The sequence below is a fragment of the Sciurus vulgaris genome (genome assembly GCF_902686455.1).
Source record: "Sciurus vulgaris genome assembly, chromosome: 15".
NCBI classification, from domain to species: domain Eukaryota; kingdom Metazoa; phylum Chordata; class Mammalia; order Rodentia; family Sciuridae; genus Sciurus; species Sciurus vulgaris.
In genome coordinates, this window is record NC_136476.1 from 77,874,086 (window position 1) to 77,891,960 (window position 17,875).

Genomic DNA, 17,875 nt, shown 5'->3' on the forward strand with positions numbered 1-17,875 from the left:
GGGCTGAGGCCTCTGTCTTGTTCTCTCCAATGCCTCTCCTCTCTCCAAGCTCACCTCTGTTCCCCTAACACGTGCCTTGCAAAGGCTGGATTTAGCCCAGTGTCTGGGCTCCTGCTGCCTACTACCAGAGTTTCTCAATGAGGTCTATCCTAGACGTCCCTATGGTGGGAGTTCTTTGACACAAGGGCTGACCTCCTGCCACTCCTCCTGAGGTCTGGATTTTTCTGTCTGCTGCACTGCAGCCTCAGGGCCTAAGGATCTCATCCCACTGGAACTAACCAAGGGTATAACAGCTGAATCCTCAGACTTGCCCATGCAGCCCTGCTGAACTCAACTAAAACAAAATGAACTGAATTATATTTGGAGCACTATTCAATCCAAGTAGCATTTAAAACAGTAAGTCTTGGCATTATAGCTACCAAAACGAAATATTTTCAGATCCATTCTCTTCCGTATTCCCTTGGCCACTAATTAGCTGATCTTCTGCCTGGGTACTGCAGTGGCCTCTTCTCTGCATCTCTGTTTCCTCCCTTAGTCTTCCGCCCACCTCCATTGTGACCCTCTGACTGGTCTTTCTAAAATACAAGCTGACCTGCACCATTAGCTGATTTGGAAATGTCTTAGAGGCTCCTTGGGACCTTCAGACTCTTAATGGTGCTATGCTTAGGTCCCTGCCTATCACTTCTCCACTGCTACCCTCATCTGATCCACTCTAGCCATTATGGGCCACCTGTCCTTTGCTGAATGAGAGCAAGATTGAAGCACTCCACATCTGCACCAACTCTGTCTTCTATTTGGTGTGCAGGTCAGGCACAACCATCCCTGGAGGCTCAGATCAAAGGCCAGTCCTCTTCTCCAGGATCTCTCACACCCCAAGCAAATCTGGATTAGGTTGCTCCCAACTCCCATGCACTCCAAGTTTCCCCGGGCTCAGCAAGTGGGTTGCATCACTCTCTCCTGCACACCTTTCTCCTTATCTTAGTGTCCCCAGAGTCCCCAGCAGTGCTGGGCCATCCCTACAGACTCCTCACTGCAGCCCCTTCCTTGTGGTCAGCTCTCGGGCACTGCCCACCCTGGGCTGCCACACACCTCAGACCTTGAGACTCAGAAAGAAAAACAAACAAACAAAAAACCCTATTGTTTGTAAGCTGGGAACCGACAATTTTGGACTTTGTTAAAGCAAAGGCATATCTAAATCAGATGACTCTTTATGGAAAGTCATAATTCATCAGTTAAGATATAATAGTGTGTTTTGAATAAAGAAATCGCCCATAGAAAAGTGAATGAAATCTACAATGCTGACACAAACAAAATAAATTAGTTCCATATGCATATCCAAAAGTTTTCCATTTGTGCAGCATGTAAAATACCTACACTTGTCTGGTGCATCGCCTAGAACTTATTCTAAGTAGCATACCAAGTGTAGGAAGTACATTTTTAGAATAGTGGATATATAAGAGACAAGATAAATGTGGACACAACTGGAGCCAAAGGACGGGACACTTCGGAATCCCTTGCTGCTGAGGATTTCCATCTTTCACAGGACAGTGCTACCCTCCGCCCAGAGACTCCAGAGCCTGCTCTGCCATTACAGTTAATTAGTTGTTGTTAGTAAAGCGGAAAATTACATGTTCCAATGACTGGCGTATGGAGCATGGGATGGGGCAAACTTGCCTCTTTGGAATGAATATACTTTTATCACCTTTAATAAAACTAGTCCTTCAGGAGTACATTCTTTCCTATATTTCTAATTTGTTTTCCAAATATAGAACCATAGCTACATCTTTCCCACTCAGCCATTCGATGAGGTGTTAGCAAAGGGAGAAAATGTAGAAGCCTTGTATGATGATTCATGTCTTAGTAATTCGTTCTAAAGACTCATTCAAAGACTGGTTCTCTTCCAGATTGGGTTCCAGATTGGGGACTAAGTCATTTAACTGGCATCAAAAAGTATCCTTTTTTCTGACCAGCAAGACAGAGAGTACAGTAGCAATCCCATTAAACTGGTGTGCAGGAACGCTGTTTGCAAGAATCACTCTTGTTGCCTAATAAAATTCTTTCTCCTTCTCTAAGGACAAACTGACCTTGGGCTAACCTTCTGTCTCAGTGCTCCTGGAAACCCAACACGGTAGCTTGTTAGCTGTGTTAGCAGACAACAAAGCATAGCGTTAAGATGGTCCCTGCCTCTTGAATTGTTTCATACCTGGTAGGAAGCCATAGCTCTAGGCTTTCCTGAGTGGTGATTTTTGTAACAACATAATTCTTTTTTTTTTTTTTTTTTTTTTTTTTAGGGACTTGGAAGCTAGGCTATGGAGCACTTGGGAGAGATACTGACTCCTTGGGGCATCAAAGCCAAGACGGATGTGGATCTGGTCTCCTTGCATTTCTTCCACGCTCAAGGAGTTAGAGACCAGCTCCCAGGACTCTTGAAAATACTTAACTGAAGAGAAATGCTGGACATGGACAGGTGGACAAGCTGTGCTTCCTGCCCTGTGTCCTTCTAAAGGAATCCAAGCCAAGGGTGGCCTACGGTGGTGACCTTGCCAGTCTGCATGCTGAACTTGAAAACCTCCTTGCAGATGTGGCAAAAGCAGCCAATGTATGGAAATTCAGTCTCCTGAGAGGGGTTTTCTTAAAGGCATGGGGTAGAATGCCAAAGAAAAAGAGTAGATTGATTTTCCCTTTAATATAAGTACAAATAACATAATATGAAGAGAAAACACCTTATATTCAGGCATTTACAACTGCCACCACATAAAAATGATAAACATGGTTAAGTTTTGGCAGAAAATAGAGAAACATTCACATTGTTATTTTGTTAAATGAGGAATGGAATTTGGGGTGATGTTTTCTTTTTAAAATTATTTATCATTGTATTAGAATATGGTGTGTGCAATACATTATCAAAATAACTGCAAGACCCTATGGCTGGAAACTTAACTAAACGTTCCCTTCTTCCTAAGCAATCTTACTACCCTTGGCCTCCCTCTTCACGTAGCCGTCAAAAACAATGAAAAGCAATAATCATAGAAGAAGGTGGTAGAGATTTAAAAATGAAATGAAAAAGCATATGTGGAAGCTGGGTATAGAGTGGAGGGGGATCTTAATATGTTGGCTATGACAGTTTCCTGGCCACCCTCCTTGTAAGGAGGAGGAGAAAATGTCATTAGCCTTAGCATGGGGACCAGTGTATTCAGGTTTGTTGTTGTTGTTGTCGTTGTTAAATGGCACCTCTAAATACAATACTTAAAAAAGGGGAAGTTGCCAGGCATGGTGGTACACGCCTGTAATCCCAGCAACTTCAGGAAGCTGAGGCAGGAGGATTGCAAGTTCAAAGCCAGCCTCAGCCACTTAGTGAGGCCCTAAGCAACTTGTCAAGAACCTGTCTCAAAATAAAACACAAAAAGGGCAAGGGATGGGGCTCAGTGGTTAAGCACCACTGGGTTCAATACCTGGCACAAAAAAAAAGGGAGTAGGGGGTAGCTCCTACACCATTTCTGTGCTATATTCTTAGAATTGTAGTACTTTGGTTTTCTTCAAGAAAAATGTCCTGTTCCTTTATTTTGAGAATATGTCCCCTCATTTGAACCCCACATTATATCTATAATCCAATAAGTCAAAATCATGTCCTTCCATCAGTAGGATTAGACCAAGAAAGCTGGTCTTTAAACCTGTACAAGCCTGTCCGCAATCTTTAAACCTGTAGTGGCTTAAGTCCTGATTACCCCTGCGCTGACTTCCCTCTCAAGGTAACAGCAGTTCCTAATTAAGAGTCCTCAAGTTTGATCTCAAAACACTGCCATGTTTTTGCCGAAGAACATACTTGGCCCGAGAAACACAATAGCAACAGATACCTGGAAACTTGTTCACTTGACCCGATAATATGTCATTGTCATGAAATGAAACTCCATGCCAGTAGATGTCACAAGGCAAGCGTCGGCCAAACGGGAACTAGAAGACAGGAAAAAAAAAAAAAAAAATAGGATTAATAGTAAGAACAAGAGGAGCGGTGACCACACGGGAGTGTCCGTCATGTACAAATTCCTGAGAGCTGGCATGCATCACATGATTAAATTTTTATAAGGATGGCAGGTAGGCGATATGTGTTCCTGTTTTATGATGAAGAAACAGATTGAGACAGGTAGCAGAGCAGCGGTGTTCAGTGGCAGACGCTATATAAACTACCAGCCTCCCAAGCACCCTTCACTGTAATGCTCACAACTACCCTGTAAAGGATTAGTCCCTTTCTACTGAGTAAAACTTGGGACTAAGGGAAGTAGTTTAACAATTTCCCATGCCCTGGGCCATGCAGAACTGGCCAGGGGAGGAATCAGGATTGGAGTCCAGGTCTATGCAAGTTACAGGCCCATACTTCCTTCCCTTTCTCTGAAATTGGCAACCCTGAACCCAGCCCCTAAATATTAAGCAGTGAAGCTGGGCGTGGTGGTGCATGCCTGTAATTTCAGCTATTCTGGAGGAGGCAGAAGGATCCCAAGTTCAAGGCCAGCCTGGGAAGTTTAGTGACACCCTCTCTCAAAATAAAATAATAAGAGAGAGCACCCCTGGGTCCAATCTCCAATACCAAAAAAATACCAAAAAAAAAAAATCTCTCTCTCTCTCTCTCTCTCTCACTCTCTCTCTCTCTCTCTCTCACACACACACACACACACACACACACACACAAACTCTGCAAGAGGCAGGATGTATCCCTGGTGCCTAAAACAGTTCCTGGAACTCAGTAGACTTTTTGAACTAATAAATGAGCAAGCCAAGAGTGGTCATCTGACTCAAGATGAGATAATCAAATTCTGTCTTCCAGGAATCTGGAAATGAGAGGTGCCAGGCAGCCTCTGCTAGTCCTTAAAAAGTGAGCAATGAAGAGCCAGCGTTGGGCAGCCTTGTGGGGCTGTGCACAGAGAGAAGGGAAGAAAGGACCAGGCGCCACGAGAAAAGGAGAGATGAGACCATATTGCTTGAAACATAGGAGCAACCTAAGTTCCTTGGGCTTCCAGGTCCGATGCCCAGACCCTCATGAGCCTGTGCCCACCTGCCCTTGGGTCTTATACGATGGCCTGTGTCCTGAAACACCTTTTGGTATTCTAAATTCCTATTTGGTACAAGTTACAGGATTTCAATTATTTGAGGCTAGAAAATCGCTCACCAACACAGAGGGCCTGTTCTTTCCACTGTATCCGACTGCCTCTCAAACTTATGAATGAGTTCTGCATTTACAGAATGTGTTCTTAAATCTATGACTCAGATGACCTTGTTAAGGGGAAAAGTGAGGACATGCTAGTTCATGTTTAGAACTTGCTTGTTGAAAGTCCAAACAGAGAGAAATGCCCACACATTAAATAAAAATTTCCCCATTCTCGGACTACAGCTAATCAGGATTTTTAATCCTAGCCAGAGAAGGAGATCCAATGGAAGAGTACGGCATGACTAAGAAACAGTGGGGACTTGACGCTTTCCAACCATCCCAAATTAAAACAGGAAAACAGTTACGTTATTTCAAAGCTGTGCCAAGACAAGGCATATGGTACATGCTCTATTAGCATTAACAACTGCCACCTATAATTTATAGCATTTCACTCATTTTCTTTGCATCCATTGGGCTACGAGTTATTTATTCAGTAGTCATAAATACAAAGAGATAACATATGTTATTTTCTTCCAGCTGTTAAGTGCTAATATACAGAAGGGAAAATAACTTCACCAGAGCGGTGTCTGTAAAATGATGGCTATCCAGGCAAAATGTACCAAAATCAAAGTGACTTTCCTGTCCCCTGTGAGGGACTGACACCTGCTCCGTGTCAGTGGACGATCCGATGAGACTCCATCACACCATCGCCCCCTCCATCCTCACCCCCTTCGTGAATACAGCTCTCCATTCAAATCACCTTTAGCTCATTCCGCTCGAGAAACTACCAATTTTTAAAGTGCATCTATTCTTTCCATAATTATTATGCCAGACACTGTGCTGGGCCCTGGGAATATAAAGCAACACAATTTTAAATAGGTGCCAGGAATTCATCATCCTGACTCTCTGTAAGCTCTGTTTAAAACTTTGCTTACACAGCTAACATCATGCTCTGTGGTAGAAGACTAAAAGCTTCTTCTCTAGGGTCAGGAACGAGACCAGGATGCCCACTCTCACCACTGCTGTTCAACACAGTGCCAGTGCGAGCCAGAGCAACCGGAAAGAGGAAGAAATAAGAGACATCTATGTTGGGAAGGAAGAAGTGAAATTATCTGTAGATGGCCTGACTTTATTTAAGGGAAATTCTAATGATTCCACAAAAAAGACTATTAAAATAATAAATGAATCCAGCAAAGTTATGGGATACAAAAATCAACATGTAAAAATCAGGATGTTTCTACATACTGACAATGAACAACATAAGAAAGAAATTAAGGAAAAAATCTATCTAAAATAACATCAAAAAGAATAAAATACTTAGGAATTATTCAAGGAAGTGAAAGACTTATGCACTGAAAACTACAAAATGTTCCTGAAAGAAATTAAAGAAGGTGTAAATAAATGGACTTTCTGTATTCATAAACTGAAGGACTTAATATTGTTCAAGATGCCAATACTATGCAAAGAGATCTACAGATTCAATACAATCTCTACCAAAATCCCCATGACATTTTTTGCAGAAATAGGAAAAAAAAAAAAAAAAACCTTTAAAAATTCATATGGAATTATAAGGAATCCCAAATAGCCAAAACAATCTCAAAAAAGAGCCAAGGTGGAAGTCTAATACTTCCTGACCTCAGAACTTTAGAAAAAGCTACATTGTTGTAACCACTACACACCCATTAGACTGGCCAAAATCCAAAACACCAATACCGCCAAATGCTGGTGAGGATGTGGAACAACAGGAACTCTCATTCATTGCTGATGGGAATTCAAACCGTCAGAACTGTTTTAAAAGACAGTTTGCAGTTTCTTACAAAACCAAACATACTCTTACCATGATCCAGCAATTGTACTCCTTGGTATTTATTTAAGTGAGTTGAAAACATGAATATACAAAAACCCACACATGGATGTTTCTAGTAGCTTGTAATTGCCAAAACCAAGAAGCAACTGAACTGCCCTCCTATAGGTGAATGGATAAATAAACCATGTTGCATACAGACAATAAAATATTGTTCGATGCTAAAAAGAAATAAGCTGTCGAGTCACAAAAAGACATAGAGGAGTCATAAATGCATTACTAAGTTAGAGAAGCCAATCCAAAAAGGCTACATCATACTCATGATTCCAACATATGCCATTCTGGAAAAGGCAGAACTATGGGGACAGTAAATGGATCAATGGATGCCAAAGACTGGAGGAAAGAGAAAGATGAAAAGGCAGCATACAGAGGGTCTCTTTTGGTACTCTGCTTGGTACCAAAATAGTGGACACGTCTTCAAACATTTTTCAAAACCCACAGACACAGTAAAACAAACACCAAGAATGAACCCCAGTGTAAGCTAGGGACTTTGGGTGATCATGACGTGTCAGTGCGGGTTCATTAGTTGTAATAAATGCACCCCTCTGATGCAGGACTCTGATGTTGAAGGAGACAGTATATAGGAGGGAAAGGGGCATGTGGGAAATCTCTGCACTTCCCGCTTACTTTTACTCCGAACTTTAAACTGTACTAAAAAATAATAATAATTAGAATGAAAAAAAAATACACAGTGAGGTAATGATGGTATAAAGACAGACATAGACCAATGGAATAGGAGAGCCCAGAAATTAACTCTTGCATATTTGGTCAAATATGACATATTTTGCCAAAGATGACAAGATAACTCAGTAGGGAAAAGGCAGTCTTTTCAATAACTGGTATCGGGAAACTGGACATTCACATGCAAAAAGAATGAATTTGGGGCTGGGGTTGTGGCTCAGTGGTAGAGCACTTGCCTAGCATGTGTGAGGCACTGGGTTCTATTCTCAGCACCAAATAAAATAAAATAGAATAAAATAAAGATATTGTGTCCATCTACAGCTAAAAATATTTTTAGAAGAATGAATTTGGATGCTAACCTAACACCATACACAAAAATCTACTCAAAATGGATCACATACCAAAATATAAGAGGTATTAATAAAATTATTAAAACCACTGGAAGAAAATATAGGGGGGAACCTTCATAATACTGCATTTAGCAATGATTCCTTCAGATATGAGACTAAGAGCAGAGGCAACCAAAGGAAAAATAGAGCAATTAAACATCAAAATTAAAAACTTTTGTATCAAAAAACACTGAACAGAGTTAAAAGGTATCCTATGGAAGGTAGAAAATATTTGAAAATCAAATATCATATTCAGAATACATTTTTAAACTCCTATAATTCAACAACAATAATTAACTGGGCAAAATTAGTCTGGAGTAAACAGTTCTTTAAAGATGATATACTAATGGCCAATTAACAGATACAAAGATACTCAGCATCAGTAATCATTAGGGAAATGTAAATCACAATCACTAGACTCTACTGCACACCCAAAGGGTGACTATCATCAAAAACAAACCAAAGCTGGGTGTGGTTGGACATGCCTGTAATACCAGCTGCTCTGGGAGCTGAGGCAGGAGAGATCATGAGTTCAAAGTCAGCCTCGGCAACTAGTGAGACTCTCTTAAAATAAAATATAAAAAAGGCCCGGGGATGTGGCTCAGTGGTTAAGCACCCCTGGGTTCAATCCCCAGTAACACACACACACACACACACACACACACACACACACACACATACACACACAGAAAATAACAAGTGTTGACAAGAATACAGAGAAATTGGAACTCTTATACACTGGGAATATAGATAGCTGCTATAGAAAACAAAATTACTGAATGGTCTAGCAATACCATTTCTAGGTATATACACAAAAGAACTGAGAAGCAGGATTGGAGCAGACTAGTGTACATCATGTTCATAGAAGCATTATTCACAAACCAAAAAGTGAAAATAGCTTGTGCCTATCGATACATAAAGGAATAAATATGCTGTAGTATATAAACATGATAGAATATTATACAGCCTTAAAAAGGAAGGGAATTCTGACCTATGCTACCACATGGATGACCCTGGAGAACATCCTACTAAATGAAACAAACCAGACTTAAAGGCCAACCATTGTGTGATCTCATGGATACAAAGTACCTAGAATTGTCAAATTCATAGAGACAGAAAATATACTGGTGTTTGACAGGATGGGGGCAGTTAGTGTCTGACAGGTAGAATTTCCCCTGGGGAAGGTGAAAAGTTTCTGGGAATGGATGGTGGCAGTGGTGGCACAGCAATATGAATGTGCTGAATGCCACCAACTGCTACACTGAAGACGGTCACAATTGAAAGTTCTATATCATGCAATCTTATCTCAGTAAAGAAGCCCTGGGGCCGTGGGGCCGATGGGCTCTCCTCTGCGCTCAGTAGCTTGGAATGCCGCTTGGTTTTCAAGGAGCGCTTGACAGCTGGCAAGTGGTGCTCTCCCCGGGCCCATCTTCCTCAAGTCCACACCGACCTTCCAGGTGCTGCCTGGGTTCTAAGCTGGGGTCCTCTTTTCTCTTCATACCCTTTTGGAGAAGCCCTGGGTGTGGGGTCAGCAGATCAGAGTGTTCTGGATACGCCTGTGTCACTGGCAAACTCTGAGGTCTTAGTTTAACCTTTAGGTCCTTAGTACATGGAGACAAGAAAGTCTGCAAGGCAGGGATGGGGACTAACCAAGACAGGAAAACGAAAATGCTTTGCACACACCACAGAATGGCACAAATTGGAGACCGACCTTAATCTGTTTATTCAGACGTTGATGAAGTGCCTACTATGTGACACGAAGCCTCTCCAGAGCCAATGACACCGTGGAGACATGTCTGCTTCCTGGCCTGTACAGTCCATGGGGAGAAGCAGCTGGATCAAATAGTCACTCAAAGGTATCACTGCAAACCATGCTCAGGGCTCCAAAAGGAAGTCCCAAGAGAAACAAGAGCCAGGGGTGACCCATCCCACCTGGGGAGTCTGAGAAGGCCACCTGCCCCAGATGAGCATGTGTCCATTTGCTCATCTAGTTCATGCTGGGACACTTCTAGTTCACGCTGGCTGACGCATTGTTATGTCAATAACCCTGTTCACTTCCAAATGCATCCTATGGGCCATAGACTAACCCTTCATCCTATTCCTGAGGAAGGGCTATCTGAGTGGAGAGAGAGCAGGAGTTTCCAGATGAGGGGAAGAGTGCTCCTGCAGAAGGAAGAGGTGTGTAGAAGGCCACAGGTGGGAGATGCCCCTGCACCCAGGAAGCTGGAAGGAAGGTCAGGGCAATTGAGGGAGGACAGGAAAGTAGAGTGAGATAAAGGTTCAGCAGAGTCAGCTTGGACAGGGCTGCACAGCATCTAAGACCCTGGGAAGGGGGGGGTACCTCGTGAGCCATCCCAGAAAGAGGGACCAAGAGATAGGCAGCTGGTGCCATGAAAGGCAAGTCCAGCCATGTTTGAAGGGAGCAGCGAGACGAGGGGAGGTCAAGCAAGATGAGAACCCCAAACTGCCCATCAGATATAATGACCCAGAGAGCTTCCAAACCACCTGTGCCCACACCCATCTCCTCCCTGATCCCTCACCACTTACTAGGCTGACGATTTCTCTGTACTGTGTTGTAATTAGTCCATGTATATAACGTCTCTCCTTCATAACATTGAATTTCTAAGGCCAGGAACAACTGGACATGGGCATTTCAGGAGCCCAGTGCTACCAACCAGTTGTCCAGGGGGTCCTAGGCCCACAGGAAAAATAGAAGCCATAATTCTGAGACTCAGGCATGGCACATCCTCCCCCCTCTACATCAGAATGGTCATCAAGCCCTCCAGCTTCTCTCCCAATTTATTTTTTCATCCCCCTTCCTTAATTCCCACGGCTACAACCCACTCATCTCCCACCTTGATGAGACCAGCTTCCTCCCCTCCTCCCCTCCCCACGGTCACCCACCTGTAGTGCAACAGAGAGATTTGTATTTTCCAACGCGGTTCTGACCGTGACTGTGGCTCTTTGGTACCTTCCCATGGACCAGAGATTGAGTCCAAGCCCAAGCCTGGCCACAGACCCAATTCAAGATCCCCTCCACCAACCTGTCGACTGCAAGTTGGGCCACTTACATCTTGGGCTCAGCCACTGTCAGATGACTTTTGAAACGTTGAGGACAGAGCACTTTCCTGTTCTGGGACAGGGTTTCCACGTGCTGCCCCTTCTGCCTGGGGTCTTGACTCCACAAAGCTGTTCCACCAGCCCTCCCTTCTGTGTGGCCTCCATCGGCAACAGCCATCACAGTCCATGCCACAACGTCTTGTCAGTCTGCCCAGCTTGGGACTGTGTGAACTCTTTGAGGATGAGGACAGTGTTATAGTCCTCTGTGCATCTCCAACACTGGGATTTCAGCACATTGTAGACTTTGCTTTTGGTCTTCAGGGCAGGGGGTCATGAATTCCTTTGCAACTTTCCCCAGAAAAGCACACACATGCATAGACTTTTCCTAGGATTTTAGGAGACTCAAAGATTCCTTAAAGTCCCTGTTGTCCACACACCATTGTTGGCAACATCTGCAGTCATGTTCCATGAATGAAGATTGATGAGAGAATGAACTTACACAGAGCAGCACATCATCGTCGTCATTATTAAAGTTTGCTTTTATGCAGTGCTTATTACTCTATGTGATAACACTGTAAGTGTACTACTTATTTAATCCTCACAACAGTCTTATGAGAAAGGTAGTATAATTAACCCTATTTACAGATGAGGACATCTAAGGACACAGAGTCAGGATCAAATCCAGGTCAGCCTAATTCCAAGACCCATGCACTTCATTACTTTCTAGGATTTGAATCAATATCCCCCCAAATTTACATACCCTAGGGTATGTGCTAATGGGAGAGGTGGAATCTTTGGGAGGTGGGGCCTGGCAGGAGAGCCTTAGATCCTTGGGGGCATACCCCTGAAGCAATTTGTGGGAGTCTGGCCAATCCTCTGTCTCTGCTTCCTGGCTCCTGACATGAGTAGTTTGTTCTGGAAGGTGTTCTCCATTATTGCCATTCAGTGGTCCCACCAGAGGTCCAAAGCAAAGGGGCCACATGGTCTTATGCTGGAACCCCAGAACCATGAGCTAAATGAACCTTTTCTCTTTACCAGTGTCGCCTCAGGTATTTCATTATAGTAACACAAAACTGACTAATGTACCATGACTTTTTGAATGGATCACTGTTGTTGTGTTTATTAGTCACACATGAAATGTTGTAACTAACCTATCCTCACCCTGTGCACTATCATCTTTGTCACAAAGGAGGTTCCTCCTTCAGACCACACACCTGGGTGAACCCAAAATCTTTCTTGTTGCCCAAGAGGACTAAAAGCACACTTGCAAAATGGTCTGGCTCAAACAAGAACTGGTGCTATTAAATGTCCTTTGAGTATGTTTGTTCTTCAGGAAGTGATGTTTGGGTCTCTCTCCTAATGGCCAAAGAGCAAGTTCAATCCCCACCCCCTGGGGAATGTGCAGAATGAAATTCCATAGTAAATGCTGATGAAAGCACAGTTCACATGTCTGTACTTTGTGAACGACTTTCCTCACAAAGCTTCTTTCTGCACAGAAAATCTTTCAAGTGATTGGGAATAAAAGTGGCAAGTAAGCTTTGATATGGGTGAGCGTGCGGGTAGCGCATTCGCAGGGGAACCCATCCCAGCTGGTGCTTTAAAATGAGCAGCCCGAGATGCTCACAGCGTGTGGTAGCCGAAACGTCAAGTTTGGACAAAGAAGACCCTGGATCACGCCCCAACCCCCCATGTCCCAGCCTGCGGCCCTGACAGGTGACTTTGTCCCTGGGCTTCAGCAACTCCGCTGCCACTGAGGGAAACAACGACTGAACGTCTCCCTCCAGGGCTCCACCTGGGCCCAGGCAGTGCGTAAGACAGCACTTTGTAAACGGTCAACTTGCTGTTATTTAGGACAGTTTATTATTTTTAGTATCGCAGGAAGTCACCTCGGTGGGTAAATTCGATCTGAAAAGACCCCAACCAGGTGCCGAGCATCCCCAGGGCAGCTCGGAGCAGGCGCGCTGCGGGGCTCCTGCTCCCAGAAACCCGCGCCTGGAGCGCGTCCTGCGTTCTCCCCGGATGGATGCCTCGCCTCCTGCGGGGCACTTACGCTCACAGGACTGCCGCCTCCACCCCACAGGGCGGCTTCCGGGCGGAGACAGTTTATTCTTCTCTCCACCTTCTCCTCCACCTGCACGGCTGAGCTGCTAACCTCTAAGATGGTTTCCAGGATCCTCGCCTGCGGGCATGCAGATGCTTGTGTGACCTCTCCCACACTGACACTGACTTGGTCTCAGTGACCAACAGCAGCCAGCAGGAGGGAATGTCACTTCTGAAATCAGGATACCTTTATAAAAAGACGCTGCTTTTGTTTTGGTCTCTCCCTCGGCCTCTTTCTCCTCCTCCCTCTTCTGGTCTCTCTCTCTCCCCCTCTCCTTTTGGGAACACAGCCCCAGGTGTGAGGAGCAGAAGCCTCAGGCCGACAGCCAGGTATGGGCCAGCTGGAAAGTGGCACTGCAGCCAGCAGCAGTTTTCAGGATCTGCCACCCTGGCCAACAGCTGGAATGTGGCCTCGAGAGCAGAACACTCCTCGCCCAAGCCTCTCATATTCCTGGCCCTCAGAAACGTGTCTGAGGTGAAGTTTGCTGTCCTGACCTGCTAAGTGTTAGGGAACTTTGGTACACGGGTAGACTATGAGTGAACACCTTCTGTTTTACAACAAGAGCATAAGAGGAAGAAAGCCTTCTGGGGATGAAGGGATTTAAAACTAGTACATAACACAATATGATTAATGTAATAATTACTATTTATGGCACACTTAACTATGTGGCAGGTAAAGATACCTGTGTCTTGCAGATGAAGAAATGCTACCCCATGGTCAATTAGTGGCAAACAAAATTTGAAACTGTGCTGGTCTATCTCCAAAGACTGTGCTCTTTCAATTCTGCTAAGCTAGATGGATGGATGAATTAACCCATGGAAAACTAAGCACACACAGCAGTGAGGTTAACACCTCAAGGAAGACGTCATAAATTTGTTTAATAAAGTTGCTGCTTCAGCATCAGTTTTTGGGCCTATTTGAAACCCAGTTGTACCAGTCACCTTTGGCCTAGATAAAACTCCCCCTTCCCATGTGACTGTATATGATAAACCTGCCTGTGGCTCATCCCACTGACCACACCCACCACATTCTATAGCTTCTGATCAGAAAACCAAATGATCAAATAAATATGAATTTAAATTTATTTCATCATATAAATAAGTCATATAAACAAGTTCCCCTCCCCTTCTTTAAACTAGTCAATCTTTAACCCCTAAGGAAAAGCCCAGAGGAGAATGCCCACAGATAGCCCTTAACCAGAGCATAGTCTTGTAGATTCTATCCCTCCTAACTCACTTCCCTCCCTCCCTTCCTCTCTTCGCCCCCACTCCATTCACAGTTCCCTGTGACCTCCTGACTTCCCAAAGACCCCCAGTGGGACTCCTAACCTCTCTGAAACCTAATAAATTTCTTTTTCTTTTTTTTTCCCCATGCATTTCACTTCCTTGTCGTGCCTACTCTGACTCACATATCCAAAACTAATCTCTCCTGGTCAGGGCTCTCCTAGAGAGTGGCTATCTTGGCCTACAGCCAGTCCTAACTGTGAAAATTCAAGACCAAATTAGAAAGAAACCATAACAATAAAAGCCGTAAGAGAATAGAGTGCAGAAACATCCAGAGGCCAATTAAGACAAGGAAAAGATTGAGCAACTGCTCTTCAAGGCTGAACTCAAAATCTAATACTGCTCTTCAATTGAGAAAGTTAGCTAAGTGAATAGCTGGGAATCTATCCATGTTAGTCAGTTTTCTGTTACTATAACAAAGACCTGAAATAATCAACTATAAGAGAAAAAGGTTTATTTGGCTCACAGTTTTGGAGGTTTCAGTTCATGGTCAGTTGGCCCCATTGCTTTTGATGATGTCAACTTGATTGGGTTACTGCAAGAATGAATGACCTCTGCACCTGGCCCACGGTGCCTGGTACACAGTATGTGTTCAAATAAGGCTGGTTTCCTTCTTTTCCATTCTTTCCCAGCATTCTTCAACCCAGATTATTGGCTGATATTAAAAAAAAAAAAAATCAAAACTTCCCATGTTTATCTCGCTGTTACCCAAAATGGCCTAGGGCAGGGTTGCTCCCTGGAACTTGTCTAGGGTTGAATTGCACGTGGTACATTCAGGGTGCTAAAGCCATGCAGGTCTTGGTGAGGAGGCAGCCAACTTCTCAAGTGAGCCAGACTTCCAGAAAAGTTCTTTGCCTCGAGTTGAGAACCTGGCTGCCAGTCTCGGCCCTGCCATCTGCAAAGGCCTCCATTTCATCATTCAAGGAAGATAAGCAGCAGAGCCTCCCTCGCAGGGGACACCGTGGAGAAGAAAATGACAGGGGCCAAAGAAGCTTTGTGAAGCAGGGGCCTGGAATGTAGTAGGAGCTAAATTAGTCCAATTAGAGAATCTGGAGTGAGCCTCCTGGCTTGCTCTTCACTAATGAAGTCCCTTGGCGAGAAAGGCAGAGGGGAAGAGTCCCCAGCCATGCCTGATGACAGAGAAAGCAGAGGCTGGCCCTCTACAGTCTCCTGGGAGAAACAGCAGTGAAGCAAACATGGCTGCAGACTGCCAGGGGTTCAGGAGCCAGGCTGGGGACAGAGGCAGAAGTGGGACAGACGCACAGGGATCCTAGAATCCTGCGTGACAAAGGGGACCCAGGAGCAGCATCAGTGGTTTCGTTAGAGGTGAATAAAGTGGAAGCCAAGAGGGCCCCTGGGGCGGAGTGTGCAGGAGGCTTCTGCCAGGAAGAGATGAAAGGAAATCGAGCAGAGGGAACAGTGGTTGCAAGGCAGACTCTGGGAGAGCACAGGTGCCCTGTGCCCAGAGCCCAGGAGCCAGAAGACAACCTGAGGGGTCCACGGGACACGCTGTGGTGGAAGCTTGACCTTGATTCTGCAGGTGAAGGAGAGGCACTGGGGGCGCTCCAGCAAGGCTGTGGCCAAGCCAGTAAGAAAGACGGGCAGACGGGAGGGAGAGCCCGAGGCAGCACACCCAGGGGAGGCTGAGCAGGCTGGGGAAGAGGAGGAGGCAGGCGTGGTGACTGGCCCACAGGAGGTCATGGGCTGGGAGGAGAGTGGGGAGGCACAGAGGAGTAAGAGCAGTCGTGCTCCCCGCGTGAGGACTACCCTGATGGGCACCCTTCTTGGCAGCTCCTTCTCATATGCCCGTGGGCTGGCACTCCTGGCTCAACTCTGCCAGGTTCCTGGTCACTGGGACTCAGAAGAACAAGATCCCACAGGGCTAACTAGCGCTCGCTCAGAGGAGCCTTCCAATTTAATAAAGGCGCCGTCAGGCTTCAGTGGATTTCCAGGGAACACAATAATTACTCATCCCCTAATCGAGTCAATAAATATAGCGCGAGGGTAAGTAATTAACAGCCTTTTGCTGGAAAGTAACAATTCTTGTAGCAATTCTTATGATCTATGAAGTTTCCTCTTCCTAGCCACCCCTTCATTATTACAGATACTGTGTGACACCCTGGGCAAGCACTGCCATTCCTTGCTTCCCCGGGTTAATCACTTAAATACATTGTATTTTTTTATTAAGTTCATTTGTTACCAATGACTCACATACACTCTGGCTACAAGAGCTGCATTGAGGCGTATTGTCTACCTTGCTTCCACCGCTGATTGCAAGACTCGTAATGATATCAAGACCATCACTAAACAGTTAACTATGGGGAAAGCCACATTAGCAGGAGGGGTGGAAGCCCACACCCTTTCATAACCTCAGTGTGCCTCCAGTCTCCCCCCCCAATAAAGAACCTTATTAGTAGTAATTGTATTGGGCAAAGAAAAAAAGAAAAACTTCACAACTTCTGTACTGATTTACCTCTTGACTTGCAGTTTTAATTAAAATTCCAGTTTATTGAGCAAATAGCTCTGGAAAGCTTAGGTACCAATTTAGCACTATGTTCTTTTTCCACTTTCCAATTCATAAGGGTGACACAAACAACTCAATACATGTGTTAAATGACTCAGACTCCATTCCATCACAATTCAGCCTATGGAAAAGAGCTTCGATATCAATTATACATTATGAATTAACTCCATTATGCTCTGCAAAATTATCAACAGTAATCTCCCTCACAGTGGTAAATTATATCATTTCCCTACCAGGTCTCAAATTACCTAGGCTCTTCCACATCAAAACTTCAAATGTGTTTATTAGCTGAAATGCAAACAAAGCACATCAGGTTTCTAATTTCTGCAGCATTTCCTCCCACCCAGGAAAGAGCTTCATGGGAAGTCACAGCAGACAGCTCTTAGGGCAGCACATCCCCCAGTTAACCAGGACGCTGGGCTGATTCAGTGCTTTCCCCAGCAGCAGCTCCCCCTCCAGAAAGCCGGCCCAAATGCTGCATGGGTCAGCTGGCCCACCAGTCCATGCATTCATTCACTCCACGCACAGGCGAGCCATGCCTTGGAGCTGGGCAGTAGGTTCAGGGAATGCCAGGGAGTTCCACACACAGCAGCAGTGGGTAGGTGGTGGGAGACAACACAAGAGAAAAGAAACCAGCAGGATGAACAGAAGACTCCTTAACTTCAGGGAGCTCATAGTGCAACGGGCCAGTCGAGCAACTAAACAGACCGTTGAACTGCTGTGGCCACCGTCTCACAAAGCAGCTACTGCACGCCTGCCTCTGAACCAAGCTCTTTACCCAAACAGTCAGATACAGAGATTTTCAAGTCAGACAAACCTCCACACAACCTTAT

The 17,875-nt window shown here is 44.8% G+C and overlaps 1 protein-coding gene across 7 annotated transcripts in view; it reads right to left on the minus strand.

Annotated features, from left to right (window-relative positions):
- The window catches only part of TTLL11 (tubulin tyrosine ligase like 11), a 234,160-nt gene that overhangs the window by 187,799 nt on the left and 28,486 nt on the right, over window positions 1-17,875 (minus strand). For 6 of the 7 annotated variants that reach the window (XR_013759706.1, XR_013759707.1, XR_013759708.1 and 3 more), the window contains exon 2: window positions 3,855-3,951. Coding sequence is in view for 3 of the 7 variants with exons in the window: in XM_079113775.1 (XP_078969901.1) it covers window positions 3,855-3,951 (97 nt within the window). In the remaining 4 variants the exon portion in view is untranslated. Of the gene's footprint in view, window positions 1-3,854; window positions 3,952-13,184; window positions 13,456-17,875 lie in introns of those variants that run through there. The other variant, XM_079113777.1, reaches the window with a different exon arrangement.